Genomic DNA, 17909 nt, shown 5'->3' on the forward strand with positions numbered 1-17909 from the left:
CACGCCTCCTGAGAATAAAGCCGCTAAACAACCTGACGACCTTCTAGACTCCAAGGCCTACTGCCCACGTTTTGGTATCAAAACTCTTTCCTTAAAGAGTGAGTTGTTTTATTTGCTCCCGCCTCCGCCCCCACCCCACTTATAGGCATAAAATACACCCTCCCCTTTCCGCCCACCTTTGTGTTACATTGGTATAAAAATGTAACACACAAAAAATTTGTAATTGGTGGGGGGGAAAAAAGGACACTTATGTAATACCCTTTGTAATACTTTTAGCGAAAAAATAAAAAAATAAAAAATAAATAAAAAATAAAAATTTATAATTGTGGTGAGAATGATAGAAGAAAAACTGGGGGGTGGGGGGGGAGCCAATCAGTGGGGGCTGCACGAGTGACACAAGGCGGCGTGCGGGGGGCTTGGAGAGCCCCTTACACGGCGGACTTCCGGCAGGGTGGACTTCTGGCGGGCGGGCTTCCGGCGCGGCGGGCGGAAGCAGCTGGTGCGCAGGCCTGGCTGCCCGGCCCCCGGCGCAGTCCTGGGCCGGCGGGCGGCGCCGCTGGAAGTGACGCGCGGGGGCGGGCCCAGGCTGGGAGTCGCCGCCGCCGCCGCCGCCGGCCGGGAAGCGATGTAGGAGCCGCAGCCCATCTGCCCCGCGTCCCGCCGGCTGAGCCCGGGCCCCTCCGCCGCCATGAAGAAGCAGTTCAACCGCATGAAGCAGCTGGCCAACCAGACCGTGGGCAGGCGAGTGCGCGGCGGGGCGGCGGGGCGGCGGGGCGGCGGGGCGGCGGGGCGGGGCGGCGGGGCGAGGGGCGGCTGCCGGTGGAGGGCCGCGCCTCCCCTCGGGCGCTGCGGGCTCTCAGCCCCGGGGTCTGCCCGGGGGCGCCGTGCCTGGGACACGCTCCCAGCCTTCGGGGGGCCGCCGGGACAGCCCAGCCCTGCAAGTGCGCGAGGGCGCTCCCTGGGGACACGGTCACTGCCGCCCGCCCCCTCGCTGAGCCCGCTGCACTGCGCCCTTCGGGGACTCGCCCTTCGGGGACTCGGTGCTGGGTCGCCAAACCCGGGCCAACGGGCACCAGCGGCTGGCCGCACCTTCCTGACTTCCACACGTTGGGAACTGGGAGGAAACGCCGTGGCTCAATGAAAAAATACAAAACACCTTTTATACAACATCTCTTTCTCACTTGGGATTTGGAAGCAGATACTTACCAGTGTGTCCGTGGTTCTGCTTTAATACCAGACAAGCGTTGACTCTTTAAAAACCTGATCTGCTGGCATAAAGGCCGTGTTACTGACACTTAGGCGTTTATATTTCATTTTCCAATTACAGTTGACATTCAATGCTATTAGTTCCAGGTATAAAGCACAGTGACTAGACATCTATAAACCTAACGAGGCGGTCCCCCACCGACACCAGCCACGGTGATTACAGTTACTCTGAAGTGGCCGAGTGGGCCAGCCTTTGCCGATGACCGGGTGTGGGGACAGGAGTGGTCTGTGGTCTGTGGAGCGTCTCCGGGGGATGGACGTGCCGGGCATTATCTGGGGCTGCCCTTTCAGGGTCTTCCAGGGCGGCTGCTGTTCGGTCCCGACTTCCCGTCCATTCTGAGATGAGATGTGAAAGTGTGAATTTTTCACAGCTTTCGCTTTTCCCTCCCAACCGTTGAGTCAAAGGGGGTGGGGGGGTTCAGTTTGGCCAAAGCACGTGGGGACACTTCTTTCTTTTGTGTGTATGAAAATACTTTTACTTCCTCTTGACTTCTCCACATTTGCTTTTCACTGTTTCATTTCCCTTAACTTTTTGCTTAGGTTTGTCGCTCCATTTTTTTTTTTTTGGTACCCCACCCTGTTACCGGGGTGCGCACTTTTCCTATTTCCACAGTCGCTCCCTGTCCTCTCCATGTGCCTGGCTTTCTGTGGTTTGTAGGGAAATGATAGACATGAGGGGGAGGTAGACATAGTAGTATGAGGACTAAGTGTAAAATCAGTACTTCGGGAGGGTCAAGATACGTGTATCAGATTGTCGTCTTGGCCTGCTTACACTATCGGGCAAGGGATGTTTGCTCTTCAGTGAAGTTGGGAGGCTTTTTAAAGCTGCAGAGCCATTCAAGGTCCCTGGCTCCTGCTTCCTCTGCGGCAGCTTCGCTCTTCACACTTGTAAATTCCAGCCACGCTTGCCTACTTTCAGTTTCCAGAGGAGCCATGCTCTCTCACCAGTTAGCCTGGAACTCTCTGTGGACGCCTTCTCAGCACACCTGCCCTACAGCCACCGCCTCCTGTTCCTTCTTTGGGTCTCTAACAGGCCTTCCCTGATGCTCCGACACAGACTGGCTGTCCCTCCTGGGTGCTTTCGTAACTCCACGTAGCACCTGTTTTTCTGTAATGTAATTGCCTCTTCACTTGTCCGCGTTCTCCTTTAGACTGCACGCCTTGAGAGGTCTTGCTATGACTTATTCTTGATTCCAGGGTCTGCTGTGCTTCCTGTCACTGGTAGATACTCAGCAGATAGTTAATCCATTGTCAATCTAGTTCTTACTAGATTGCTCTGGTGGTGTGGGCCCAAGTATGGGAAAATGAGAACTGGATAGAGGCATGGTGATTCATACTAGGACTGCAATTCTGGCCCTGACCTTTGACTATTTGAAAATCTTAATTGCTAGATGCCAGTGGAAGCTGCAGCTATTACAGAGCAATTAAGGGTGTGGCAATTATGCACCCAAAGACAAAACTTTTTACAGGAAAACCTGTTGCTTTACAGCTGTTGATTTCCTAGATATAGTTTTCCCCCACTTCTGTAATTATAAAAGACTAGGGAGGAAAAAATGAAGGCAGGAGAGAGCCTGGAATTGTTATTTTGTGGAAGCAGATGGTGGGTGGCCAATGGAATCAGGATTCTGGGTGTATTTGGGTCAAGATGAAGTCTAGATAGCAAAGGAGGGTCCCCCTGGCCCCATGAATGAAGTTATATGTGTGACTGACATGCCCTCTGTGTGGGTTACCAATTCATAGAGTTCTAGGTGGTGTCTTGCAGTAAAGTGTTCTCTTCCCAGACTTTGGACCTTGTGTGTAACCCCACAGTGAGGCTCCATGGGATGGACATGTGGGAGGATTAGTAATGGCTGGAAGGAGTGAGTTCTCATGATGCAACTTGTTTACAGGGTGGGTGAGTCTGTCTCAGAAGGTGGTTTGTGCATCACAGGGGCAAGGCTTCTGAGGTGGCCTCATGACAGGGACGGCCCCAGGAAGAGAATTACGGTGGTTCGCCTGCCTTTTGTTGATCCATCCATTCAACAGACATTTGTTAAGCCCAAACTGTGTACCATTGTGCAAAATATTGAAGAATCAAAAGTGAAAACTACAGTTTCTGCCCTGAAGGAGCTCGATAGATTTGTGAAATAATTGAAGCAAAAAAATGATTATATACTGTGAGAAAAAAACTTATCTCATGGTAGGTGTATAGTGACTTTGGCTAGAGGGACGGCTACGGCACAGAGCAAAACCCAGCTCTTACTGGATGGAGGGGAGGTAACAAAAAATGGAGGGGGGGGGGATTTGAGCAGAGCCCCCCTCCTTCATTTTCAAGCACTTTTTTCAATTTTATCTTGTATTGATAAGTCTGTTTTGGTTGTAAGAAAACTCAATTTAAATATCCTTAAAGCAAAGATGGGAATTAATTGGCTCCTATGTGATCAAAGAGTGCAAAAGTAATATGGCTACAGACTGGGTGGAGTTCAGGGGCTCCTCTCTGACGGGCTGTGTCCCCAAGGAGACCCCCGTCTTCCATCATCCTCAGTTCAAGTCCCAGGGAAACAGGGAATACTTTCCTCCCAGTCACTGTGGCCAGAGTGCCAGGACTGACACCCAATGTTTCTGACTGGTCACGTGCCTTTTCCTGGAAATGGGAATGGAGTCAGCACCACTCTGATCACATGGACTGAGTCGGGGTGCATGGGTGCTGTTGCCAGCAGAAGGGGAGGAGGTGTGCTGGTCTGGCAAACAATAGACGTCATGTCGTATCTTTTGTAGTCCTGCTAAAAAGCTAGGCAATTTGTTTTTGAAAATGCTTCGTGTAGGTAATCCATGGACAAGGCGGTGATTGGGGGAGGCGATGCCCTGAATCCAGGAAGGTGTACACCAGGATAAGGAACCTGAGGAACATCTAGTGATGGACTAGGAGTGTCAAGGAGAAAAGGACTCAGGGACTGACTGGGAGGTTTATGATCTGGTGAGCCGCTGGGAGGGAGTGTCTGGAGATCCGGAATGCTTTCCCAGATGACTTGTCTTCAGATAAGCCAGTCACAAGCTCCAGTGCCTACAGGGGCCAGGCCAGTAAAATCAACAAGTGACTTAGGCTAGGTGAGGGCTAGCAGGGAAGGGGGAGCCGGAATGGTACTTGTCTCACCAATGGGGCATGACAGTTTTTGGAGTTTTGAGAAAAGCCTGAAATTAGGAATTTAATGAAAATCAGATGGCATTTAATGCAAATTAAACAACTAATATGACACTGTATGGGGCTAAGCAAAGTATCCAGGGCCAGATTTGGCCTGTGGGTCACCAGTTGGCATTTGCTTGTCTAGAAGGACCTGGAACTTAATGATCCCTGTTATTATTTTTTGTTCTGTACTTATTACTACATTCTAAGTTCTTTGAATTTGTTAAAGAACTGTTCTTTCCTTTTCAGAAATCTTTAAAAGATCTGATAAGAGTAATCATCACCATTTTACTAAGTGCTGTGCAAACCGCCTGGCTTGGCCCTCGCCTGCAGAGATGATCATTTCTGTTTTATAAAGAAGGAAGAATGCCTTGTTAAGTCCACACAGCTCCTAGGTGACCAGGGCACAACGTGGGTGGGGTCCAGAGCTTCTGACTGGATTCCATGTGCTTCTGACCACAGACACTGGGCTGCCCCTTCCCCAGGGAAGGATTAATAATCACTAAATGTTTTTGGTGCTTATCAAGCTGCTGAGCTAGGTGCTTGGAATAAATGATCTCCTTGTATTCTTTTAATTTTTAGCTTTTATTTATTAAGAAAAGAAAGCAAGAATTGTGGACCACAGCAAAAATATATTTAGGACAATGAGACAAGGAAGGGCATAGAAGCATCAGGAGAGCCTAGGCTGGGCTGCTTTGGCTCACTGGGAGGTCAAAAGGGGGCTTGGAGCCAGGGTCAGGGGTTAGCCCAGTATGAGCTCTGCTGCCCATTGCTCCTCCGGTTGCAAGTCTCATGGGGTCCCTTAGAAGTTAGGGGATACATGCCTGTGGGGGAAGAATGAGAAGAGAATGCTGTGGGTTTGCTCCCTGGAGGGAAAGCATCAATTTTCTTTTTTAAAACATGTTTTTGTTGATTTCAGAGAAAGGAAGGGAGAGGAAGAGAGAGAGAGAGACATCAATGATGAGAGATAATAATCTATTGGTTCCTTCCTGCACACCCCCTACTGGGGAGAGAGCCTGTAACCTAGTCACGTGCCCTGACCTGGAATCAAACTGTGACCTCCTGGCTCATGGGTCAACACTCAACCATTGAGCAACACTGGCTGGGCACCTCTCTGTATTTCTGTTGTTGTTAATCCTTATCCGAGGATATTTTTCTATTGATTTTTGGAGAGAGTGGAAGGGAAGGGGAGAGACACACAGATTGAGAGAAACATCAATGTGAGAGACACACATTGATTGGTTGCCTTCTGCACGTGTCCTGACTGGGGCCGGCGATCGAGCCTGCAACCAAGGTATGTGCCCTTGACCCGGAATCAAACCCGTGACCCTTCATTCTGTGGGCCGACGTTCTATCCACTGAGCTAAACCGACTAGGTAGGGCATTCCTGTATTCTTAAAGCAACTCTTAAGGGGTGATGTTATTTCTGACTTAATGATGAGGAAGCCAGAACTCAAAAAGGCTAGAGAATGACAGAGCTGGAGGTTCAAACCCAGGTCTCTGATTCCGAGGCAGCTAAAAATCCATACTTCACAGGAGTAGCTCTTACATGAGAAACCACTTGTTTAAGTTATGAGTGAGACTTTTATAAAATCCTGGAGGCTAGGAGTTGATGTTCCTATAGTGGCTCTTATCAGGTATGTGTGTCCGCCCCCCCCCCCCCCCCCCCCATCCCTTGCTAAGGCAAGATCTGGAGATGGTTTTGATTGTCATGACTTGTTTTTCTTAGGGGACAAGGGAGGGATTGCTACTGGCATCTAGTGGGTGGAGACCAGGGATGCTGCTGAACATCTTACAATACATAGGACTGCCTTATTCCCCCCCCCCCCCCACACACACACAGAATGATCTGGTCCCAAATGCCAAGAGTGCTGAGATTGAGAAGCCCTGGTCTAGTCCTTCCAGGTTCCAGATAGGCAGATTTTCAAGGTTCACACTGTTTGCTTGCTGGGCATATCTGTGTTCGTTCTGACCTATTCCGTATGTATGTGTGTATTTTTTATAGTCATTGGCCTATATTTAAAAATTCAGTTTCCACACAAAAACCTGGATATTTGGCTTCTAAAATCCTGGAAGACCTAGGAATATCTGGCCTTCTCCAATAGCTGACCAGCAGCTGGCCCATCTGACTGGGGCACCAGCCATCCAGCTCGCCCCAGTCCCTGTCTGGCTTGTTTTAACCCAGTTACATTCCTGGCCAACCCCTCCCTGATCACAGAAATCAGATGACCTTCTCTAGGAGAAGATGCAGTTCCTCCTGAGGGAGCCTGTTCCATAGGGGCAGCAGGAATTCTCAGATGCTGAGTCAAAATGCATTTCTCCCTGCGTATCCCAGAGCACTCCTCTGGACCAGGATGAACCGGTCCCCTCTCTTCCGTGACAGCCCTTCTGGTGTCTAACATCACAAGCCATCTCCTGATTTCAGTAACATTCTTCATTCGTCACCTACGCTGCTGTTTCATTTTGCTCCCAAGGATTTCCTCAGCCATTTTTATTTATTTATTTATTCATTTATTCTTTAATTTCTGGTTAATCCTCACCTAGGGATATTTTTCCATTGATTTTTAGAGAGTGGAAGGGAGAGGGAGAGACAGAGAGAAAAATCGATGTGAGAGAGACACATCTATTGGTTGTCTCGTGCACACACCCTGACCAGGGCTAAGGAACCTACAACCAAGGTATGTACCCTTAACTGGAATCGAACGTGGGACCCTTCAGTCCAAGGGCTCTATCCACTGTGCCAAACTGGCTAGGACTGTTATATATTTTTTAGTGTAAAATATTTCATAATAAAAATAGACCATAGCCTGGCCAGTGTGCTCAGTGGTTGAGTGTCGACCTATGAACCAGGAGTTCACAGTTTGATTCCCCATCAGGGCACATGCCCAGGTTGGGGGCTTGATCCCCAGAAGGGGGTGTGGAGGAGTCTCTCTCATCATTGATGTTTCTACTCTCTCTCTCCCTCTCTCATACTCTCTGAAATCAATAAAAATATATTTTAAAAATAGACCATAGAAGAGTTAATAGATACTTTATTTATTTATTTAAGAATTGCTTTATTTTCTAGCTTAGTATTTTTTTATTTTTTTATTTTTTTAGTTTTGTAAAACGAGTGGGAAGCTTTCTTTTTTCATCTATGAATTTGAAACTTTATTTATCTTGGAAAAGGGAATGAAAGTTCTAAGTTAAAATAGGAACCTCTTTTTAAAAAGTTTGTCTAATCTCAGAGGGAAGGTTCAGGTGGGTGGTGGGTGGGAAGAGATCAAGCAAAGAACTTTTTTTTTTTTTTAATCTTTTTTTAAATATATTTTATTGATTTTTTACAGAGAGGAAGGGAGAGAGATAGAGAGTTAGAAACATCGGTGAGAGAGAAACATCGACCAGCTGCCTCCTGCACATCTCCCACTGGGGATGTGCCCGCAACCCAGGTACATGCCCTTGACCGGAATCGAACCTGGGACCTTTCAGTCCGCAGGCCGACGCTCTATCCACTGAGCCAAACTGGTTTCGGCCAAGCAAAGAACTTGTATGAATATATGAATACCCCATGGACACAGACAATAGGGTGGTGGAGGCCTGGGGCGGGGGGTGGTGTGGTGGGGGGACAGGTTGAGCTAGAGGGGGTCAATGGGAGGAAAAAAAAAAGGACATATGTAATACTTTCAACGATAAAGATTTTTTAAAAAATTAAAAAAATAAGTTTGAGTTAGGGAGATTAGATTATAGCAGTGGTCACCAACCTTTTGGACCTCACGAACCACCAGTGGTCCATGGATCACTGGTTGGCGACCACTGGATTATAGTGTTCCTACCCTTTCAGGGCCATAGTGATTCCAGGTGACATTGTGTGTCTGCTCTGGATTTAGGCGGGGAATATTCTGCGTCTCCTCCCTTCTCAGATCATTCCCCTGGGTGGTCTCAACCCCTCAATGCCACCCCTGGTGGATGACTCTCATCTTTATGCCTCTAGCCCTGGCATCTGCATTTCTAGATCTTTATCTTGAACGTGTCCACTTTGTATGTCCTGCTGAAATTCAGCTCATGAACTACATCCTAGAGTTAGCCCTACTTACCTAGTCTATGGCCTTCAGGCCCAATCCCACCCACTGCCTGTATAGTGGGCAAGGTTATGGGCACACAGCCATGCGCTGCAGTGGCAGATGGAGTATTTGTAACAGTGACTGTATGTTCCCCTCTAAATCAGCAATTTTCAACCTTTTTTAAAACTCATGGCACATAAACTAATTACTAAAATTCTGCAGCACACCAAAGAATCCTATATAACAGTGGTTCTCAACCTTCCTAATGCTGCGACCCTTTAATACAGTTCCTCATGTTGTGGTGACCCCCAATTTCATTGTTACAAATTGAACATAATTAATGCATAGTGATTAATCACAAAAACAATATGTAATTATGTGTTTTCCGATGGTCTTAGGGGACCCCTGTGACAGGGTCTTTCGACCCTCAAAGGGGTCGCGACCCACAGGTTGAGAACCGCTGCTATATAATAAAAGCATAATATGCAAATCAACCAAATGGTGGAATGACCAGTTGGCAGGGGGCAGGACTGGCAGCAGGCGGAGCCAGGCCAGCCAAGGTGCATGCCAGCGGGCAGAGGGAGAGAATGGCGATGGGGGTGGGGACGGCGGCCAGCGGCGGCGGAGGGATAATGGGGGGGGCCCTGGCATTGTCCCCTTATTGGCCCGTCCGGTCGCCTTCTGCAGAGGGAGGCCTGGCAACAACGATGGGGTGATGGGGGCGGCGCTGTCCCCTGATCCCGTCCTCGCCTCCTGCAGAGGGAGGTCAGACTGTGGCTTAGGCCTGCTCCCTGCTGGTCAGAAGGACATCCCCTGAGGACCCCTGGACTGTGAGAGGGCTCAGGCCGGGCTGAGGCCCCCCCCCCCCCGCAGTGCATGAATTTTCATGCACCAGGCCTCTAGTAGAATATACTAGTATTTTGCCAATCTGACAAAAGGTAGGTATAATTTTGATTCACTCATACTGGATGGCTATTGTTGTGTTGGCTGTTGTCATTTTTTTATTTGACAATGTAAGGGAAAAGAGTTCAGTGCCCTGACTAAATAGGTATTGCCCCTGACTAGATAGGTATTGCATGCTTTAAAAATGCTTGCGGCACAGCCATTGATAATTACTGCTCTAAATGATTTTCTTCTTCTCATGAAATCTCTGGAGTTTAGAATTGTTACATTTGTAAGAAGTTGATATTTATATATCAGAGTTTTGTCAAATTGCCTCTGCAGCGGGTGAGGGGGGTGGGGTGGGGAGGTACTATCATCCCATGTACAGTGAAGTGGGTGATGCCCCACTGCCACGCACGTCATGCATGGTGGCATGAGTGTCCTGTTTCAGCAGGTTGAAATGAGCGTGCCCCTTTACTTGTATTTCCTTATGTGAGTTTTTGGTATGTATCATTTGCTTATTTAATTGATAATGTTCAGTTGTCACTTTCATTGATCAATTACCAATTCAGTTCAACAGTTGTCTTTTGGGAACCTGTCAAATTCTAGGGGCTGGGGTTAAAAATATAACCAATTTCTGGGAACTTGAATGGGAAGCAGACATACAAACATAATTTGAATAGGGCCAGTGTATCTATTTTAGCAAACCTTAGGTATTAATAATGAAATGTTAAATCCATGTCTTGAATATTTTTGTTCTCGGAGACATCACTTAATGAATGCAGTGATGGAGTCTTGAGGGAGTACATTTATGACCCAGTGCAGGTTTGATACACGTTTCCACAGGTAGAGCAGATTCTGTTGACAATCTGACCCTGAGATTTATATAAGAAACTGCTCTTGATTAGGTACAGTCTACTTGCAGCAAGTGATAGGAAAACACTCTTCAGTTCATCTGAGTCCTCTAGGTTGTAAGACTTGTTTCCTGTGTCTGGTTATATTACTTAATTACAGCTTATTGATTATTTGCATTGGCTACTTCTTTTTGATTAATCAGTCCTAAGGTGTTTCTCCCTTCCTCCCCCTTCCCACAGTTCTTCTTAGGTGTCTTCCTTATCAGAGTTACCTTTGGGTCTAGTAGTCAACTTGATCTCTCCTTTAATGTTTTATTAGCATTTCTTCTCTAGTTTCTCAATGTTCTTCCACATGGGTTAGTCAAATTTATTCCTCCTAGAGAGTTTAAATCATAAATTGTAGACCTAGCAGGTGCTCAAATGAATACAGATAGATATGTGAGTAAATACATATTTAGAACGGCACAGAATTTTTTCTAAGCCACAACCAGCTACCTGCCACCTGTCAGTGTGAACAGTTATAAATCTACCAGCTTGGATTTCACCTGGTCATTGGATCCTTTCAGAGGCATGGGCTAGAGTGGCCACTTGAACCCATGCCCAGCTGTACCTTGGGGAAAGACACCCAAGTATTTCTGCTTTCCTAGACAAGGGGAGTGCTCGGATCAGGGAGCATGGGCCCAGGACTGGGATCTCTGAGATGTGCTTGGGGTGCAGGGAAGGCTTCCCTGCCATGTGCCACTGGAGCAATCTTGATAACAGGCAAGGAGAGGTATGTGTGATGGAGCATTGAAGAGGGAAGGAAAATAAGGGAAACCTAACACACTAAAAATTTCATCTTTTAACTTAATGTTTTTGTTCAATAAATTGGAAAAAGACAATCATATCTGATTCTTAACAGTAGAAAAACTATCCAACACATTTCAAATTCATTAGGTAATGAGTGGCCATGTATAGATCCATGTGCCTCAAGTTCAGAGACTGTGGTACTTAAATTCACAATTTCCTGGGTGCATTTCCATCCAATAGAAGCAATAAGTTCTTCAAAGGTTTAAAAAGTTTTGCCCTGCCCTAGCCGGTTTAGCTCAGTGGATAGATCATCGATCGGCCCGTGGACTGAAGGGTCCTGGGTTTGATTCTGGTCAAGGGCAGGCTCCATCCCCGGCCCTGGTTGGGATTCGTGCAGGAGGCAACCAATTGATGTGTCTCTCTCACATCGATGTTTCTTTCTCTCTGTCTCTCCCCCTCCTTTCCACTCTCTCTTAAAATCAATGGAAACATGTAATTTCTTGTATCTACTTTTTTTGTCGGGCTTTTTCTCCCACGGATGTATGACTTCGGGTGTGTGTGCATTTGTGCACCAGCACCACACTGTTGATCTGTAGCATGTTTTAAATGTGGTAGAACTGGTCTCCTTCAACTTTTCTTTTTCTTCTCTCTTATCCTCAGGTGAGGATTAACAACAACCACAAAAGTTTTGCCCTGACCTGTGTGGCTCAATGGGTTGGGTACCGTCCTCTGCACCAAAAGTTTGCCTGACTGAGTCCCAGTTGGGCCACAAGCCTGGATTGCGGATTCAATGCCTGGTGGGGGCGATTGATGTTATGATGTTACATCTATGTTTCTCTCTCTCTCCCCTTTTCCCTTCTTCTCTTTCTAAAATCAATAAAAATATTTTTAAAAAATTTTAAAGCCACCAATACTCAATTTTTTTTTGCCCAGAATAAACTGATGGCCACCTTTTCTGAAAACACAGTTTTGTTGTACATTGAAAATTTACTGAGGCAGCATTGCTCACAGTGTAGCTTTTAATTTTCATTATACTTGTTCACCTCCTCTTATAGCCTTTCAGTATTCTCACTGCTTTTGCGTTTTTGGATGTGCTAGGATTATTAATATTCCCCATACAACCCCAAGATGGCAGGACTCAATATGACCACCCATGACTGAACAACTTTTGGAGACAGGCAGTATGGATTGGCTTTTGCTGTCATCTGTGGAAAACCATTATTTAAAAAGCTACGGTTCCAGTTCTGAGGGGGATCATGGTTTGAAGACCACCGCAGTAGAATTTGGGGGGTTCTTATATACAGAAGGTTGAGAATGAAGTTGGTGCTTTAGGAAGACAACTCTGGTGGCAGGTGGAGTTGGGATTGTGGAGGGAGAGAGAAGAGAAGGTGACAGGAGCCTTGTTAGGAAGCTATTGCAGGGGCGGAGGAAGAGGTGCTGGCGTTGCAGATAAGGTTGAGAAGAATTCAACACCGTAGTGTTGGGGAGAGGAAAGAGCTGAGGAGATTCCGGTTATGGTTTTTGTTAGAAATAGGTAACAATATTCTTCACTCTTCCATTATTTTGCAATGCTTCTTTTTATCTCTTATTTTTTTAAAATATGTTTTAATTAATTTTTACAGAGAGAGAGGAAGGAAGAGCGATAGAAAGATAGAAACATCTATGAGAGAGGAATATCATTGATCAGCTGCCTCCTGCATGCCTCCTACTGGGGGTTGAGCTCACAACCCCAGCACATGCCCTGACCAGGAGTCCAAACAGGAGTCCTTTTGGTTTCTGGGTTGATGCTGAATGGCTGAGCCACACCAGTGGGCAGTGCTTCTCTTTTTTAAACATGTAATTTCTTGTATCTACTTTTTTTGTCGGGCTTTTTCTCCCACGGATGTATGACTTTGGGTGTGTGTGCATTTGTGCACTGTTGATCTGTAATGTGTTAAATGTGGTAGAACTGGTCTCCTTCAACTTTTCTTTTTCAGTTATTCTCTCTTATTTTGTATAAATGTGAATTTTGGTACCACTTCTTTTCTAGTTCCTGAAAAATTCATTTAGGAATTTGGTTTGGAGCTCATTTATTCAAATATTTATTGGGTGCTGATATGGATTAGGACAGAGGATATAAAAATAACTAAAACCCAGGAATTATGGTCTAACCTGTTATTAATTAATAATATTAATTAATTAATATTAATAATATGTGAACTAACCTGTGGGGAGAATTTATGATACTTTTGCAACACAAGCACGGCACGTCTCCTTACATGTGCTTTTGTGTGCGTCCACAGTATTTTGTTGTTGTTGTTGAGAATTGGGCCTGATTAGTTTAGCTGGTAAACAGGGGCAATATTAATGTTTGTATACATTCTTGTGTACTTTATACCTTTACCTTATGTAGCTGCAGTTGGTTATTTTGTTACTTCTTTGGTTTTTCTGTGTATACATTACCTTTGTTATGCTTCCTTTTCTTCTGTCACTTCAGAGATTTCTTTTTCAACCCTATTTACTTGCTTAGACTCCACGACATGAGGTATGGCTGTCGAATTGTTTATAGCATCGTTGTATAAAGGCCATACAACTGCACTCCCATTGAACATTCCAGAAACATGGTGAGGAAGGCTTGTCCTGCTAAAATGCAAATGTCCTAATCTGAATAGTTCCCGGTGGAAATCTGAAAATATTTTTCCTCACCTTTTTTGAGCTACACACCTTTTGGTATGTCTGATATTTGAGCCTTTATTGTGACTTAGTCATAAAAATTGGCAGGTGATCTTAAAGGCAGAGTGCTGAATTTGTAGTAGTCCAACTGTACCGGTATGGAGAAAATAATGGCATTGCCCTTGAATGAGAAAGGAATTGGAAGAGAACGTTGAGAAATGGTGAGAGGAATGGCAGTATGTTAACACAACCTCTAAAGAAGTGGTTGCAGTCCTGGGCAGTGGACTTAATTACATGCAGTCCACGAGTCCTAGAGCAGTCTTCAGGCATGGGAACCTTGCTGCTGTGGATTTAGAGGGAGGTTCTAACAGCCCTCTTCTTAGAAAAATCATCCACACCCACGTTTGCACATGATCTCACGGACTTCACAGACATCCCCAAGCCTATGCACAAGCACAGGATGAAAGAAAATCCAGCTGTGATTCCACTCAGAAGCCGACTAGTTAGTGGGCCTACTAGTTAGCTATGGCTCCCAGGCTGTGAACTGCTCTCTATACGTGCTCTCACATCTGCTCGCGTTCTGCTTGTCTCCAAAACACACTCGCCGTCTGTAAGAGAGCCTCCCTCCAAAAGCAGAAATCTGCTGTTTTCGATGAGATTTTGTGATCACATCAAATTACTTTCCCTTAACAATCAGCTTGGGGGTGATTAGTTAGTTCAGTTGTGTTTTAAAACTGTCAGATGTGGGCTTAAAAACAACTGAAACTGCTTTTGTGGGGTGCAGTAGAGGGCATGTTGGGCTGGGTCTGAGGAGTTGAGCCTCTGTGCTATTGGCTAGCTCGCTCTCTGAACTTGGCTGAATCTCCCTGCTGTGCTTCCACACTGGCAAGTCAGCTCCTGGTACCGCACGGAACAAGCCTGGTGTGTGGGAGAAGCTGGTGTGTGATAAGGAGGCATCTTAAGAGACGGGAAAATTGTCAGGTTAGATATCCTCTCACTACTACAGGCCAAAAGAAATGGCATACAGATGAAGAGTTTCCTGGAAAAAAAAACCAAAAAACAAAGAACAACAATCAACAACCGTAAAATAAGTAGAGGAAAATATGGAAAGTATTTCATGCTCTGGTATGAAAGTGCAGAGAATGAGCAATAAAAGATAACCGATAGCCCAGCCGGTGTGACTCAGTGGTTGAGCATCAACCTATGAACCAGGGTGTCGATCACAGGTTTGATTCCCGGTCAGGGCACATGCCTGGGTTGCAGGCTTGATCCCCATTGTGGGGCGTGCAGGAGGCAGCCAGTCAGTGATTCTCTCTCATCATTGATGTTTCTATTTCTCTCTCCATCTCTCTTCCTCTCTGAAATCAATAAAAATACATTTTAAAAAAGATAGCCTATAGATTTAGCCACACAATAATTAAATTCATCATTAAAATTATGATGAATGATTAACTGGAAACAGTTGAGAACGGCCACAACAGAGGATTAGTATTCTTAAAGTAGAAAGCTCTCTTAGTTTAAAGAACTCCACTCAAATATCACGAGCAGAAAGACTACACATGGAAGACCGGTAACTAGTAAATATATGAGAGTCTTCAAAATTATAAGCAAGTGAAGAAGCACAAAGCTTGAGACTTCTTTTCACTTACCAAATTGGCAAAGTTCAGTGATATGTTACTGCCTTGGGAGAGGGGAGGCACGCTGTGTGATATACTGCTGGGCAATGGCATCTTTTCCAGAGATGTTGGCTGTTGTGTCTTAGGACACTTCTAAAATCTGAACCCTAATTCTCGTCCACCATCTCTTACCCTTTCAGATTCCTCTTTCCCAAACAGTTTCTCCTGCCCTTTGTCCAGCCAGTCCCCTTCCATGGGGCCTCAGGCAGGCAGTCTCTGCTCGACATCACTTCCAGAACTCTGTCCGGCGGGCCTTCTTCTTACAACAATGGCCTGGCTCGTGTATTGTTTTGGCTTCTTCACTCCTGTACCTGGGGTACAGGGTGTGGCCCGGAGAGACCATCCAGTTTTGAAGGTTAGCACCGCCAAAATTTTGCAGCCTCCAAGCTCAGCTGGGCTTTTACTATGCCTTGCAGTCCTTGGCTGGTTTCCCTCCCATTTTCCTAAGTGCCTTTGCCAGACTTTTACTTTCTCAGACCTACTCCACCCTCTCCAGACACACCCACTCTCCTCATTTCCCGAGAACACTGGATGCTGCCCCATTCCCACTCCGCTCCAGTGTGCCAGTCTTCATGGTCATCGTGGCTTCCATTTGTCACCGCCGCCCCCCCGCCCCCCCTCCAGTGCCCCAGCTCTCCTTCATTGTTAGCCTTCCTCCTCCACTGGCTCTTTCTGCTTCAATGCCCAGCACACTCAGGTTTTTTCTTAGCTTTCTTCTCTTCACGTGACCTTGCTTCTTCCTCCCTCTGCATCCATGCCCTGCATCTTGGTTCCGACAGCCATTCTCACATTTTCCTGTCCAGTCAGTCGCTGGTCCTTGCTTCACGGACACCACACTCCGCTTCTGCCCTTCCTGCCCTCCCTGGGACTCCTCCTTTGTTCCCAGAAGAGCTTTGGCTCTTCATCGGATGTGTTCCCAGCACTTCTGTGTTTAGTCTTCACCTTCTCTGCAGAACCTGCATTCTCATGAGTTCCCCGATTCCGTGTCTGCTGCTGCTGCCCACAGCACGCTCCGCATTTCCCATCCAGTGCCCTGTCTGCTGCTGCCCACAGCACGCTCTGCATTTCCCATCCAGTGCCCTGTCTGCTGCTGCTCCTGTGTTGAGCGTCTGCACCCCCCCGCCCCCCACCAGAGGGAGGCAACTGGCAGCAGCAGTTGGGGGGCAGAGCCGGCCAGCGGGCGGCGCCAGGCCACCAACCAAGGCTGGTGCCGGGGGGGGGGGGGGGGGGGGGGGCGCCTGATCCCCCCGCCCGCCGGTTGCCCCACAGATTGGCCCTGATTGCCATCCAGGCCTAGGGCCCCTACCCTATATATTGGGAACAGTGTCTTAGATTTAAAAATTAAAACCTGGCAAGGCTACTCTAACACTGAAAAAACAGGATGATGCAGCGATGACATGCATGGACTCTGGCTTGCACGTTTTGTGGTCAGCCCTGATTCTGACACTTATAACTGTGTGACAAAGCCAACTACTTAACTTCTCTCTGCCTTAGTTTTTCCACCTGTAAGATGGGAAAAATGGTACCACTGCCTCAGAAGGATCATGTTATGTACTACTTTTTATAATCAGGGCAAAAAAATGTAGCTGTCCGTACAACAGCAAGATGCCTGTCACCTGTATGAAAAGTATGGCCACTGATGCATGCAGCATCCCGGATTGCAAGAGGGATGTCCAATGTGGGGATCGGGCCTAAACCGGCAGTCAGACATCCCCTGAGGGCGCAGGCTGGGCTGATGGACCGCCCCCCCCCCCCCCGCCCCCGCACGAATTTCATGCACCGGGCCTCTAGTAACACTGATAAAACAAAGAAGAGTTGTTTACTAGGTTGTTACAGAATTAGAGGAGGAGCCTTTCTCTTGCTCTAAATCTCCCATCCCATTAACATGACTACATTATGTCAGCGATCTTCAACCGGTATGCCACACAACTTTTAGAACCTGCAATACCAGACTATTTAGTCAAGGGCACTGACCTCTTTTCCCTTAGATTGTAAAACAAAACAAAAATGACAACAGCCTATACAACATAGCTGTCCAGTGTGAATAACTCAAAATTATACCTATTTTTTGGGTCAGATTGGCAAAACATTTTTGGTGTGCTGCAGAATTTTAGTAATTAGTTTATGTGCCATGAGATGAAAAAAGTTAAAAATCACTGTGTTATGTTGATCTTCACCCAGAAAGACTGCCACCTTTGTGCCTTTTTTGGCAACCATAAGGTTCTTTCCATTAACCAAACGGTTCTTAGTAACTAGTGGGAATTTTGAAGCCCCCCCCACCCCCCCGAAGAAACTTGATTTGGCAATATCTCTAGACATTTCTGGTGGTCATCAGTGGGGTGACCAAAATGTCAATACGTAGTGCCAAGGCTGAGAAATAGTTAGCTGTCAATTGTACAGCAGACTTGCAGCTCAGACTTTTCCTTTATCTCCCAAGTATCCTAATACTTTACTAGAAAGTAGATAAAATCTCAAACTCTTTATCGTGCCAAATCTGCCTGCACAGTGAAATTTAAGAATGACATTTAGTGGGACAAAAAATGTCTACAGTTAGAACGACTGGGACATCTTTCTGCCGCTGTCTGCC

At 46.5% G+C, this 17909-nt stretch overlaps 1 protein-coding gene across 7 annotated transcripts in view; it reads left to right on the forward strand.

The window, feature by feature from the left end:
• The first annotated feature begins 568 nt into the window (after positions 1-568).
• ARHGAP17 (Rho GTPase activating protein 17) overlaps positions 569-17909 on the forward strand; it is an 80984-nt gene continuing 63643 nt past the window's right edge. For all 7 annotated transcript variants that reach the window (XR_011471302.1, XR_011471303.1, XR_011471304.1 and 4 more), the window contains exon 1: positions 569-741. Coding sequence is in view for 4 of the 7 variants with exons in the window: in XM_070413639.1 (XP_070269740.1) it covers positions 689-741 (53 nt within the window). In the remaining 3 variants the exon portion in view is untranslated. The remainder of the gene's footprint in view (positions 742-17909) is intronic.

Source organism: Myotis yumanensis, unplaced genomic scaffold (assembly GCF_028538775.1).
Source record: "Myotis yumanensis isolate MYYU_CA2020_CCGP unplaced genomic scaffold, mMyoYum1.0.hap1 SCAF_4, whole genome shotgun sequence".
In the NCBI taxonomy this organism is placed as follows: domain Eukaryota; kingdom Metazoa; phylum Chordata; class Mammalia; order Chiroptera; family Vespertilionidae; genus Myotis; species Myotis yumanensis.